The sequence below is a fragment of the Lycorma delicatula genome, chromosome 4, assembly GCF_047948215.1.
Source record: "Lycorma delicatula isolate Av1 chromosome 4, ASM4794821v1, whole genome shotgun sequence".
NCBI lineage: Eukaryota > Metazoa > Arthropoda > Insecta > Hemiptera > Fulgoridae > Lycorma > Lycorma delicatula.
Genome location: NC_134458.1, coordinates 12,006,888 through 12,022,157, shown reverse-complemented (window position 1 = coordinate 12,022,157; position 15,270 = coordinate 12,006,888). Strand labels below are relative to the sequence as shown.

Sequence of the window (15,270 nt, the reverse complement as noted above, 5' to 3'; positions counted from 1 at the left end):
CTTGTTAATAGACCACTGGAATGTAGATACGCAACTATTTTTTCTTCATTTCCATTTTCCAAATCAGTATCAATACTATTTCCTAGACCTCTTTTGAGGTCCTCATTTATTTTACACTTTCCCATTAGATGCTTGACTGTAAGTGCTTTATTACAACCACCGCACATTGGTCTTTTTTTGTCGGTTAACAAATATGAATTTGTTATTCGTGTGTGACCGATTCTAAGTCTCGTCACAGCACCTTGTTCTCGGTGAGTCAGCTTAACGTCGCTCTTCCATTTATACGGAGAAGTTTTAACTGAGTTTAGTTTTGTATTTAATTTTCTCCAATCAGTACTCCACCTGTTTCTTATTGTACTAGACAATTTTTAACATCTGCCACTCGTACAGGAATTCTATCTAAGTTATCACAGACGGTCGTCTTTCTGGTAGCTTTGTCTGCACTTTCATTTTCTGCAATACCAGCATGCCCTGGAGTCCATACAAATACACATCACTATACTCGTTGATTAAAACGTTCAAAATAGACAGGGTGTTTGCAGTAAGGACTTCCTTAATGTTTTTATTCCGAATTGCAGTAAGTGTACTTAGAGAGTCGGAACATATTAGCACTCTCTCTTCGCAGTAGTGTTCCGAATAGCGAAGAGCTTGCTGCATGGCAATAATTTCTGCCGTATAAACACTTGCCATATCTGGTAGTTTCCAAAAATAGGCTTCTCCATTTACATATAAGGAGCATCCAACACCATGTTCAGTTTTAGAACTGTTAGTATAAATTTTAATGTATTCTTCGTAATTACTGACGGTTGATAAAAATTCCTGTTGGATGATTACTGCTGGCATCTCTTTTATTTTTTCACGACAGAGATCCAATCTTATGTTTACCGCTTGTAAGGGTCATTACTGTATTTTTCTTGTAGTAATTGTTAAAGTCTCTGGTAACGCAATTTCATATTTTCTTGTTAGTTCGTGATACCTTATTCCGGCTGGTCTGAAATAGGTAGCAAGATGTTCATATAATGCAGCCAAAGGATGATTGTTAAGTTTTATAATTTATTTGGGTAGGAAAGGCCCATATATTTGCTCCATACCTTAGCAATAGGATTTCTCTTCTGTAATGTAGAGGCATTATTCCGGCTTCGGACATTAGACTAGTCATCGGACTTGTACGGAATGCGCCTGTGGCACATCTTATTCCGCTGTTATGTATTACGTTTAACTTTCGTAAATGCGACTTTCTAGCAGATGAATATACAATACATCCGTAGTCAAGCTTCCATTGAACCAGTGCTTTATACAGTCTCAGTAGTATTTCTTTCTCTGAGCTCCAATTGATGTTGAATAAACATTTAATAATGTGTAGGGCTTTTTTGCATTTATCACTTAAGTTCTGTATATGAAGTTCCCTTGAAAGGGATTTATCTAGTAACATACCTAAAAATTGCACATTATTCTTATATTCTATTGGATGGTCGTAAATGGTTAAAACAGGATTTCGGTGAGGAATTCTCTTCGTACAGAAGTGTACACAGCACGTTTTCTCTCGCGAAAATTTGAAACCGTTATTCCTCGCAACTTCATTGAGAGCGTTTATCGCTCGTTGCAATTTATAATTCACTACATCTGTAGTGTTGCTGACACACACAGTTGCCATCTTCACATAAACACTTTTGCTGATTTCTGCTAGAATGACAAATATTAGTTTATTGATAGCAATCGTGAACAAGGTACCACTCGACGACGAGCCTTATGGTATGCCATTTTCCAATCTTTTTTCTGATGAATATCCGTTGTAGACGCGTACTTGGAAAAAACGGTCGTTCATACAGTTGCTGAGTAAAACTGAATGGGCGAATGCCCCATTCATATATGTCAAGCATGATTCCATGTCGCCAGGTCATATCGAATGCCTCCTGCGGACCAAAGAAGACTCCGACACAATGTTGTCTTGTGATGAAGCTGTTATATATGATGTTCTCTAATTTAATCATTTGATCAATAGTTAAGTGGTATTGCCGAAAGCCTGTTTAATGCGAGGCTAAGAAATTTTCTTTTTCTAAAATTCAAATGAGTCGATTAGTTATCATTTTTTTCAGATATTTTTCCCATAACGCACGTCAAAGAAGTAGGACGGTAACTACTGGGGTCTGTTAGATTTTTAACTTTCTTTGGCACTGAAACTATATGTGCTTTTTTCCACTGCTGCGGGTACATGCCATCCCGCCATATCTGATTATATAGTTCTAACAATCTACGTTTTGCAGTGGTATTCAGCTGCCTGAATTTCATCCGGACCAGCAGCTTTGTTGTCGGCTTTCTCCAATGCTTTCACAAATTCTTTTATTTGAATGGTACATTATATGAATAATTCATTTCAGTTTTGAAATTTAGCAGATCCTCAAATTCTGTTTTTTTTTTGTTCTGAAATATTCATCGTAGTTAGCCGTTTTCATCGCTTGCTTCTTCGAAACGATTGGCTTGTAACTCTGCAATTTCGTTTTGAGTATCTCTAACTTCATCTTCATATCAAAGGCAATTAATGTGAGTAAAGTTTATACGCCCAGAAATAGCCCTCACTTTCTTCCAGACGTCTGACGCAGTGGTATTTCCGTTAATGGAAGATAAGTATTGCTGCCAGGATCACTTTTTAGCATCTGCCATAAGTCATTTTGCATACGCCTTGTTTTTTTAAAGGCAATTAGGTTTTCTAATGTTGGACGTATCTTAAAAGCGTTATACGTTTTTTTTATTTTTTTTTTTTTAATAGCTTCACTTATTTCATCGTTCCACCACGGAACGGGTTGTTTATTCAGTTTCCTAGATGTTTTGGGAATAATATTAATGCCGAGTCAAGTAAGGCATTAGTTACAGTGTCGACATCGGCCTCGGTAACTCCAGTTATTTCAGGAAGTTTCGTCGTAGCTGTGAAGCTCGTCCAATCTGCCTTATCAAACATCCATCTTTTGAAGATGGGATATATCTTTCTTGTAACTTCAGTTACAATTTTCATCGGAAAACGACCGCTTCCATGCAGATCCTCTAAAACATGGAAACTGTACCTTGGTGCTATCGATCCACTTAAGTGCAAGATCTAAATCCAGACATCGATCCATCTCTGGATTGAAAAAAGTTCCTGAACCATCATTTAAGATAATGAAATCAGAATTCAGTAGGAACTTTTCCAATTCTCTTCCACGAGGATCTACTCGATCCGACTCCCAAAGAGAATTATGTGCATTGAAGTCACCCACCAGTAGTTGAGATGGGGAAGCTGAGCAATTATTCATGCTATGTCGTCCTCCTTCCAATCAAAATTCGGCAAGTATATTCTGCAGATAGTGTTCTGCAACGGAAGCTTCATTCTGACTGCGACCGCTTACAGATTTATGTTAATTTCAACCGCTTCGGTGGTAGCTCTAGTAATGTTAATATAGCTACTTCACTTCTAACTCTTATATTTGCTGGTTGATGTCGCTGAAATGTATTGTATCTTCTTAATTGGAAATTTTCATTTTGGCAGAAATGTGTTTGTTGCAGGCATGTACAGATAGGATCTACATCATGTACTAAGCGTTTTAGCTCTTTGATGTTTGGCAAACATCCATTGTTGTTCCATTGAATTATCGTCTTGCTAATTTTTTAAATTATTTAATGTCTTGGTTAGCCTTTCAGCCATCCTTTTTTCCTCTTCTTTTCCATTTTACGAACAGCTTCGTGTTCGATAAGTATGTCATCGCCCGTGTAGCTCCTGGCCTTCGAATCGGAGACCATCGAAGCCGCGGGCGTTGATCGGCGCTTGCTTTAGGCGCCGATTGAGAGGCGGGAACCTGGGAGACCCCCGATAATAATATATGTGGCTAATTGCATAGTTATTTTTGTCAGCCTTATCTCACAATGTAGTCGTATGTTATTGATTTGATAGTTCTTCCTGTAATCTAGGATCTGTCAAAACTATACAGACTAAAGCTGATTGAAATCTTGTATAACTGTATTAATAAAACAGATGATTTCATTGTCATCTGTATTGTCCCGAGTAGGTTATATTTCAAGTTATGTTATTTCTTCTTTTTGGGTGTTGAAGGTTTTATATTAATTTCAGTTTTCTTTGTATAAGGATTATTTCATTTTTCCATTCTATCAGATGTTGAATTAATTCTGTTGACCGAGGAGAGCTTTCAGATAAAGCAGGCTGTGGGCCACTGCAGTTATTAATCTTCCAGCATATGCAACATATACCATTCATTATTCTATGTTTATGAATCGGTTTTTATGAAACAATATATACATATAATTTTAATCGTTAGAATGGCCAACATTAAAAACCGGCAAGCATTAGATTTTTTGTTTAACCAAGTTATGACAGGTGTTTTTTTTAATTCATTTTGTAATTTCTAGCGGTTTCTTTTTATGGCATCAGTAGTAGTGATTACATCTGGTTTATCAATAGTTTTATATTTACATTAGTGTGTTGTAATATTATATTTCCTCTTTGTTTGAGAGTGCTTGTTTAACCGATAAGAAGTCATGTATATAAATATACATTCATGTGTGTGTAATGTATTAGAGGATAGTTATTAATATGTTTAAAAAATTGGGGACAGACAACACTTGTAAGCTTTACTAGTACTTTGTTTCTTCAAATAGAAAACTTTTTTATGTTCTCATGTACGTAATGTTTAATTTTTTGTTGTGGTACATATCCTACTTAATGTTGTAGGTTTTTATTTAGCGTGTCATGAGATTTTACTAATTTGTCATGACAAGTTAAACCATTTAATTTAACAATTGCTGTTTTGTCATCATTATAAATGACATTTTTAATGGGCGCTTCATTTTTGCAAAGTTAAATATTTTTAGTATCTTACTTATTAACATATAAATGAACTTATTCAGAATTCTATGATATTTATTTTGAAGATATTTTTAATTATTCTGGATACACTTGCAATTTTTTCTGTTAGTGTTTATGATTATTTATATTATTCTTAATGTTCAGGCAGCATTCTATAACTAAATTTATTATAAATATATTTAATTAAAAACTAAATTTATTTAAAAAGAATATTTTCTCCACTGCATCATTGCAGAAATATTTTGTGTCTGTGTATTTGTGTGTCTGTGTAGGTCCCAAAAAAATATTTTTTCAAAAGTTTACTTTTTATATGCAATCTGAGGTAGCTGTTTACTTTTTAGTGAATTTATTTTGCTCTTACATGTAACTGCTGTCTATATGTTAGATGAATGACTTTTAATCTTCCAATCTTCAGGTTTCTTGGAGAAAACTGGAATTGCCTTTCCTGAACGTATTTGTTTAAAACAAAAAAATTAATTTTGGGTAATTAGGAATGTCCTTTGGATATTCTGCTGATCTCTCTCTGTGTTGTATCGGGGTGTGCGCGCGCGTGTGTGTGTATTATCACACAGTTCTCATACACTTATATAGATAAGTTTTTTGAATGGACTGTAGTAAGAACTCACTGATTTCTAAATCGGCTGCTGATAATATGAAGTACTTTAAACTGTAATTTGTTATAAGATTATAACATAATTTACTAGGTAAAATTAAGCAGGAGAAATGATGGTAAAGTGATAAATACATAAAAGATACTTTTTAATACAATATTTGTTATTAATAATATAATGTAAGTGTAGCTGTTTAATGTAAGTGTAATATTAAACACTTTTTGGTGTGTGTGTGTGTGTGTGTGTGTGTGTGTGTGTGTGTGTGTGTGTGTGTGTGTGTGTGTGTGTGTGATTGCAATATAGAATTTACAAAATAAAATAACAATTGAATGATTTGTTTTTAAAATTCACTGATATGTTGCAGCATTAATTCAAATAAATTTTCGTCATCCCTATGTCTATGGCATCATAAGAATTCACAAATATAAGAATCCATAGTTCTCTCGAGGTGCCCTTTTCTTTTTTGTTACATCGTTTGGAACACATTCATAAATGTTTAATATTTTGTGTCTTTGCTCCGGTCTCAGGATCTACGAAATTCTCCGATTGATTTACTCCAAACAAGATATAATTAAAGAACCTTCTACAATGCAAGTCTTAATGACATCAAGCAAAGTATATTTTTTTCCGATCCGGTACAGCATACATAAAACAGTCTCTTGTCTCTGTATATACCTCCGAAAATCCATTGATCCGGCAGAACGCTTCCTCAATTATACATTCGCTTGGAAAAACTGGATTCATCTATTTTGACTCTCATGCCCTCTCCTGTTATTTTCTGTGGGTTTTTAAACAAATTATTAGCACAAACTTCAGCAATTAATTCTTCCACTTAGTTATACTTTCGGTTTCCATTTGCAGTTCTTTCAGATAGAATTTCGTAGTTGTGTTAACCCAACTATAAATAAATAGCATTACTTTTTCCAAAGATAAATGAGTATCTTCTAGCCATGCATCTTTTAATAAACGAATTTCCTGACGGCAGCTTCGTTTATTACACACCCATCGAATTCTCTTTGCAGGAAATTGTAATTTCATATTATGTTTTATTTTGCAAACTCTTGTTTCATGTAAAATTTACTTTGCTTGCAAAAACTCAACTGCCTTTTCTCTACTCTCAACAATTCGTACAGGTGATGAAAACGTTTGTGGCTCCATAACTGCTGCATCTGCCAAAAATAGAAAAATATATGTTATATATCAAACAGAAACTTTATGTTTTTTGCACGTCTAAATACACAACGTTAGTTTTATACATACCTAAACTAAGGTCTGGTACTGGACTCATTTGTAATAAAAAAACCCCCCAATAGCTTCTGTAGTTGGTTAGTCGTTAGTTGGTGCCACTGAAACGCTATATTGAAATATGATAATAAATATAATCTAACCAAACTTAACCTACGCTCGCTAGTCAAGATTAGCGAGCGTAGGTTAAGTTTGATTAGATTGCATCCGAGTTTGTCTAGTGGTGAGCGCGTCTTCGCAAATCAGCTGATTTCGAAGTCGAGAGTTCCAACGTTCAAATCCTAGTAAAGGCAGTTGCATTTGTACGGATTTGAGTACTAGATCGTGGATACAGGTGTTCTTTGGTGGTTGGGTTTCAATTAACCACACGTCTCAGAAATGGTCGACGGAGACTGTACAAGACTACACTTCACTTACACTCGTACATATCATCCTCTAAAGTAATACCTGACGGTGATTCCCGGAGGCTAACAGGAAAAAAGATTACATTTATAATTTTATTTATTAAAAATTTATAATTTTATTGCAAACAGCATTATTAACAGACAAAGATAAACAAATCTCGTCAACCAATAAGAAACTGGCCTCATCGACCTTGAACTTTATCATTTCACCGTCATTTCTCCTGCTTAATTTTACCTAATAATTTTAGTATATGTTATTTTATATCGATTAAAAAAAATAAATATCTTATTTCTGGTGGCGGGCATTTTCTGAAAAAGTACCGAAATATCTAACAATTGACCAAACCCTCCTTTATGATGAAAAATAAATTTTTTAAGGATGTAGTTTACAAAAAATAAATAACGAATAAATTTACATGGTTTTCTTTTGGTAAAGGTGTATTTTTTAGTTTACACACTCAAGACCCATGCATCTAACATAGATTTCAACTAAAACATAATTTGGAATAAGCTTCCTTTGAATTTCCTTATTTCATTTCAAAAGAGGAATAGATTTTCCTTTCCTTTTTGAAAAAAAAAACTTTTTTTTATATACTAGCTGAGGATACTGAGTGATCAAATTTTAGCTAATTGAATTTTTTTTAATTCACGAAAAGTTTTTGAAATTTCAAATGGAAGCTTCTCAGCTCATTTTGCATGAACAGTTTTTTTAGGATCTACTCACTGGGTATTAATGGCTGAGCCTGTAAAGTGGCCTAGCTGGATAACAGTGTGAACATTGAAGAGGAAACAAGTAGAAGAGTATATTCGGACATGCATTTCTGAAAACATGTGTTAGACACAGCCAACTCATATTCATTTATTTTACTGGTAAGTGTCGTGTACACAATTGCCCACTACTAGCACACTTACAAAATGAACAAGTTTCCCTTTTATATAATTTCAGTAATAGTATGTAATAATTCCAGTAATATATGTAGTTAGAGTGTGGCTTTCGCCTATTCCAGTTATTATACGGGTGCAAGTGTATAAATAAGTAAAATATTTCAGGGAATAAAGAAGAAATTAAAACAATTTTTATATAAAATATATTATAAGGATTCCTCTGTGGATATACATAAGAACTCATAACCAGAGAAAGACTGGTAATTTAGCTTGTCTTAAATGTTTCAGTTTTATTTAACTTATTATAATTTGTTTAATATGGCTGAAATATTTTTGATTGTATTATAGTCAATATTATAATATAAATTATTTCTCTGATATAACTTGGATAGCAATTCATATTTGATTTGTAATGAGATTTAGTGAAAATCGTACTACAAATCTTGGAGTAGCCTTTAAATACTGTGACTCAAAAGTTGATATAAATGTAAGATGTAGTCTGAGTTTTCATTCTGTTTTTCTTACCTAGATGAAATGACTATATTTGCTTATTTTATATTTAAATAGATAAAGTAAAAGATTCAGTTCATCTTTGCTGTAATATTTCTCATATTTTTATAATTATGTAAAGTTCCATAACTATAATGGTTATAGATGACCTGATATGAGTCACCAATCACTGCCAAATATGAGATTTTAAAAAGTAACAAAATTTCATGCAAGGCTTACTTGGGAAAGTGAGAAGTAAAGTGACTTCCCACCATCTAGTTGTAAGACTTTAAACATAATAGTTTTAAGTTTTATCTCCTTTTTTAGTTTTAAGTTTTATTTATTTTTAATATGTTAGTTTTTAACGTAGTTTTAAGTTACATGTTAGTGTTTTTTTTTAGTGTTTTTGTTATCCGAGAATGGGCCTTTTACACCCATTCCGGATTTTGATTCCTGTGATAGTAGTTTTAAGTTTTAATTTTATCTAACAGCTTTAATTACTTTTATTTATATATTTATTTAAAAAAATAAAATGAAAATCCGGGCGATGATAACGTTCAACCGTTTTTCGCCCTAAAAAAAAAAAAAAAAAAAAAAAAATAACAGAGTCATTATAATGCAGATGATATTCAACCCTTTAAGTGACAACTTCAATCTGATCACAATAAGGGTTGGATGTGTATGGAGCATCGTCACTCTCAGAAAAAGCTACTGTAACTGATGCTTCAGTTTATTCAAGTAAAGATGTAAATGTGTAATAATTTTTTTCATTAATGTGATGTTATGAAAATATTTTAAAGAATTACTGTAGCTTGATTGTATTTTTATGATTAAGTTTGTTCTTTTTTTAAAAAAAATTTGATCTGAAGACTATTTACATTTTAGGAAATAATGGATTGCTGTTTTGATCCTATTTCATTTACACAAATTCACTTAGTTACAGCTGACAGATACAGTTTCTTAATAAGATAAATAAAATCTAATAAATCAGTATTACTTTATTAAGATTTTTTAAGATTGTAATTGTGGGAAGTGAATTTTAGGAAGGTTAAGCTTGTAGTCAATTTACATCTGATGAAGCAGTTGGATAATTTTACTCATTGTTTCCTTTATTTGTATCTTGTTGGACATGGGTTTTTATCACTTCTATTAGATATAATGAAAATATAAGTTATTCAGATAGATTTTGTATTTGCATTTGCATGTTTTATATTAAAATTAAAAAAGTTATTACTGTTTTTAGCATCATATACTGGTAGCAGTTCTGATGAAAATGATGTATCACCACGTGAGAAAATCCAAAAGAACACTTCTGGCTTTTCTGATTTTTGTGTTAAAAATATTAATCAACATGCATTTGGAAGAAGAGAAATTGAAATTGCTGAACAAGGTTTGAACATTATAATTATAGTAATACCAACAATAAACAATTTTTTATTTTATTTTATTAAATTAGTTTTATATCAGCTGTTATGATTAGTTATCACTAATAGATTTTAACAGCACACAAGAAAACTACTGGCACTATTGTTTGACTTCTTCAGTAATCTTAAAGAACTAGTTTCTTTTAGAAAATCAAAGAATTTGCTATTCTTTGAGGTGCTCCAGGTATTGTTGAACCATCAGGCTATAAGGGATGTAATTTACCTTCTTGTCCAAAACCCTTTAATATTTTTACTGATATTATATCTATACACTTCGTGTCAAAAAAAAATAAATTACATAAGTCTCAGTTTTGTAATTGTAGTATACATACATGTACATTTCGTTGCCACACTGTGCTTACTATTGGTGAGTGCAATGCCAGTTGGTAAATGTTGGGGGAACTTGCAGTCCACCTACACGCCTGCACATGTGCTCCTCCCTCCAAGCCAGCTGACCATGCAACATCCCACAGCGGCCTGGCATCCCACCATGTGCTGGCTTCTTTATAAGCAGTCGCACATTAATGTAAGAATATTCGGTCTTAGACCACCACCAGAAGAAGACGAAGAAGAAGGAAGAAGTCCTCTGGTAGGCCAACGTGGGAACTCTCGGTGAATGCCAGACCTGGGTGCATCAGCGGAAGGGTGTATCAGCGTCATCCCAACACTGCGGGGCTCTGAGGCACTGTAGTAGGGACACAACTGGACGCTAAGGGGAAGCTCAGTTCAATTTTAGTGGACGAGCCACAATTTCCTACTACAACGCGTCAAGCCGAGCTGACATCTCCGGAGACCGGAATCCGGACTCAATAGCCCTTCTCAGGGCTACCTCATCAACACACATATGGCCTTTTTCAGGACTATCGAAAGGTTCTAAGGTGCCATGTGTCGTCGGAGCAATTCGGCAACAATATATACTAAATGAAAAAACTCCCTTTTGGCACGCCAGAAGGCGGAGGTAGATTTCACCAGTGCTAAGTAGGGGATAAAAAAGATTTCCACCTTAAAGTTAGGAAAAACTTCAAATTTACTCAATACGACAATGGTTGCATGTGAAAAAAGTTTCACCTGTTTAGCATACAATAAGCCCCATCTTCTTACAATTCCAGCAACATTTTGGTCATCCCTTGCCATAAGGGTTGGTCATATCAAAAATTGTTTCAGACGAAAGTTTTAGGCAATGATTAGAGGACTAATGACCACTTTAAACCAATTCGATAATTGGTTTAGTGGTTTAAAGTGGACCACTTTAAACCAATTCGCCTATTAAGGGAGATATGATTTTTTTTTGTCTTCGAAACCCGATTTTTTCCATCCCCTGGGCCAGTGATTGGTTATATCAAAACACTTTACTTACATAACTTTTAGGTCCTTATCTAAAGGATGGCAGGAACATTAAACGAATTCAATATTTTACTTAATAAGAAAGTTATCCCGAAGGTTAGTTATCCGATTTTGTCCATTAACAAACTCGACTGAGATTTTGGGTTGGTATATTTTATGCATCAATTTGAAAGTGATTGGTGCAAAATTATGGCAGTTATCATGTCCACAAGAAAGTGAAATATATATATATATATATATATATATATATATATATATATATATATATATATATATATAAACTTTGAACTGATGGTGGTTTTGGGGTCTGGGTAATGTGAAATGAGAAGATATGTCAAAATTTTCCAGAAGTTAAATCATGGTACCCATTACAACAGGTAGCTTTCTCATGAAATTTACCTAAAAGGGAAGATACAAAAAATAACTAAAAAGCAATGATAATTTAGTAGCCAGCCATTAGTGGAAATTATTTGAAGATATATTATTTATGTCTAGTTTGATAGAGAATTTTGTTATTTTTTTAGAAATAAGTGACTATTCTTTTCTTTTTTATAAAAGTAAAAAAAGAATCCTCAAGTGCTTAGGAGTTTGTTTCTGTCCATTCCATAATAAACAAATAATGGTGTTTAATTTTGTGTTTGTTGAGGGGAAAGTTTAAGAGTTTATTAAAAACCAAATACAATGAGGTAATTGCAAGGACACTTATCTTTTTAAACTGTGTCAATGTAATAAAAATTGTAATTGTTACAATTCTACTACAGTGTATGCACAAGCAAGTACATGGTTCTTGCATAAAACCTTTTATAGCATCTTTATAGACATAATTTATGTCTATAATCTATATGCAAAAAGCAGTGATGCCAAAAAAGTTTATAACTTACAAATTTAGCAGATTTTGCATGATTTAATCTGTTAGTATTATGCATTGAAAGTTTAGTGACTGTTAAAAATTCAATGCTTCTTGATGTATGTTTGTATCTGCAGAAAATTGTTTGAATCTTTTATGAATTATCAAATTTTGTTTCAGGGTATTTCTAGTAACGTATTAAGAATATTTTAAGATCCTTATTTACTATTTCATCTTCATACATTCTTTAGCAATTATTTTTATTTACAGAAATGTTAAACTTTTGAAATATGTATTTTCAGGATAATTATAGTACTGGAGCAAAAATGATTTCATTTTCTTAACATCATCCCTGATGACTCATTAATGAATATAGATGAGTCAAAAGTTTATAACTTTTGATTGTAATACTTTTCATTGGTAGTATAAACAAATTTTTTAATGGAGTAAAAATATTTTTCATCACCACAGGTACCATTATCATATGGTAATTTTTCCCTAATCTTTTTACAACACATAAGATGGCTTACATGTTGTTCAATGGCTGTTCCTCATGCTTTCCATTTTCTTGTTTTATAATTCCAAGGATCTAAATTCCTTTTAAAATTTGTCTGCCAAAATTGATTATTGTTTTATCAAGAAATTATGAAGGAACCATTCTACTGTAGATAAACAACTTTAGATCTTTAAAAAATTGTTTATAGATTTTGTATGTCTTTATTCTTACCAATATCTAACAGCTCTCTTTTGTGTATTAAAAACTCTCTAAATCTTGTTGAAATGATAATTCCCAAAACAATATTGAATATTGTATATAAGAAATATCATTCTTTAATAAACAATACTTATTAATTTATAATCACAAATGGTAGATATCCTCCCTCCACCTCCTCTTCTTAGCCCTTTTTACATTGCCAGTATATTAGCAACGTAAGCCTCTTCATTATTTTTTCATTCCTCGTGCCACCCTCATCTACTCTCTCCCTACCACTTTCTTCACTGATCCAGTCATTTCCTCTCCGATATCTGTCTCTCTCTCTCTCTCTCTCTCTGTTCCCTCATCATATGGTCACCATTAGAGAATTTTCCTTGCCCATCTCCCCAGTTCCATTCTTGTCTCATGGTTCTTATTGTTTAGTTTTACCTTCAATATTGACCTTTCCATAGCTCTGAGTTCTCTGCATCTTATCTATTATCTCCTTTGTTAATGGCCAAGCCTCTGAACCATACGTCAGTACTGGGTTAATACACTGATTAAAATGTTTCATCCTATTTTCCTCTCTATTTTCAGTTTTCCAAATGCTACCCATCCCAGTTTCACTCTTCACTTGACTTCCTCCCATTCTAATACACATCATCTGATGTTGGTAGGTATAATCGTTACATCTATTTTTTCATCATCCTCCCCTCATCACTTTCCATTATGTTAGTTTTTTGTAGATTCATTCAAAGTCCTATTTTCTCTGATATCCTTTGTAAGTCCAATCATGTCCATTAATTATTACTTACTGTGCTGTTACCACAATATCATGTGGATGTCTTAAGTGAGCCAGTCTTGTACCGCTCATCCTTATACCTTTGTCCCTCCAATCCAACCTGCTTGTAATATATTCTAATCCTGTTTTAAATACGTTTGGTAATACTGTATCCCTCTGTCTGACTTCCTTCTCAATTTTAAAAGTGTCACTGACTTCTGCCATTAAAACACTTGATGTTGCATTGTCATATATTTCTTTAATGATGTTAGTATATATTTCCTGAATCCCATAGAATCTTAGTGCCTTCATAACAGCCCAGAATTCAGTCGAGTCGAAGACTTTCTCACAGTCTATAAATGCTAAATGCAGTGGAATGTTATAAACTTTACATTTTGAGATCAATATGTTTAGAGTATGAGTGTGGTCTATTGTGCTAAATCTTTTCCTGAAGCCTACCTGCTCACATAGTTGAACATGATCTAATTCCTTCTGCATCCTATTTGTTATAATTTTTGTAAATAACTTGAAAACATGGGATAGTAAGCTCATTGACCAGTAGTTCTCAATCTTTCTCCTGTCTGCCTTTTTGTATATCAAGATTATCATAGTATTGTTCCATTTTTCGTGTTTTGCTGTGTTTCATGTCTTCCAATTCCTCTTGTATTTCAAACATTTCAATATTTTGTTCTCTCCTTTTCTTGGGTGTACCTGCTAGCCTCATGATCAGGCTCCAGATTGCTTAAGTTGAATTTGTACAGTTTCATATAAAATTCTTTTGCTCTTACAATATTTTTTCTATTGTGAATTTCTTTCCCCACCTCATCAGACAAAACATTCATATTCTTGCAGCCAATACTTAGTCCCTTCCCTAACATTTTCATCCTCATATTGCTTTCAATAATTTCTTTTACCATATTGTCCTCTTTTCCCTATAAGTCCTCCTTTATCATTCTCCTAATTGTGTTATTCACTTCAGCCATTTCATTAGAGTTCCTTTTGCCCTTCTATAAAAGTATTTTCCTTCTTTGGATTAAATTTTAGTTTTCAGTGACAGACTATCAGACTATCCTCACTCCATCCTTTCTTTGGTCTTTCAATCACTTCTGCTGCATCTAAAATCATTTTTCTAGTCACTTCTTGCTGTTCTTCCACATTTCGCTCAACTGGATTACCGCCAGCTCTTTCTTCAAGCTTCTTTTTGATTATTTTTTTTTGTGATGTATTGTTCTTTTGTAGTGTTTCCACATCCAGGTTTACCTTCCTTTATTTTAACATTTTTGCCCTTTCCATTTTCTTGTTTATTCTAATTATACCTTTGGTCATTTTATGACCTGATATTATTTCTGCCTGACTCAGAATTAAAACATCCATAAATATCTCTCTATTTTCTGACAAAATGAAGTCTATCTCATTCTTAGTGTTACCATTTGAACTTAAAAACGTCCATTTTTTGCTGTCTTTCTTAAAAAACTGTTCATTGCAAATAGTTTGTTTTGATTTATAAAATTCATCAGTGTATCATCTCGTGTATTCCTTTTACCTAGTCCAAATTTTCCAATTAGTTCAGCCTGGTCATTCCTCCCGGGGAGTCCTAGTTGAGTATTAAAATCACCCATGACTATCATCAAGTTCATTTTCTCTTGCATTAGAATACAAGAAAAATGTTCTCATAGAATTCTTCTACCTCTTCA

The 15,270-nt window shown here is 33.1% G+C and overlaps 1 protein-coding gene across 1 annotated transcript in view; it reads left to right on the top strand.

Annotated features, from left to right (window-relative positions):
- The window catches only part of LOC142323112 (adenosylhomocysteinase-like 1), a 209,411-nt gene that overhangs the window by 104,398 nt on the left and 89,743 nt on the right, over positions 1–15,270 (top strand). The window contains exon 3 of the mRNA XM_075362309.1: positions 9,730–9,876. Coding sequence (XP_075218424.1) covers positions 9,730–9,876 — 147 coding nt within the window. The remainder of the gene's footprint in view (positions 1–9,729; positions 9,877–15,270) is intronic.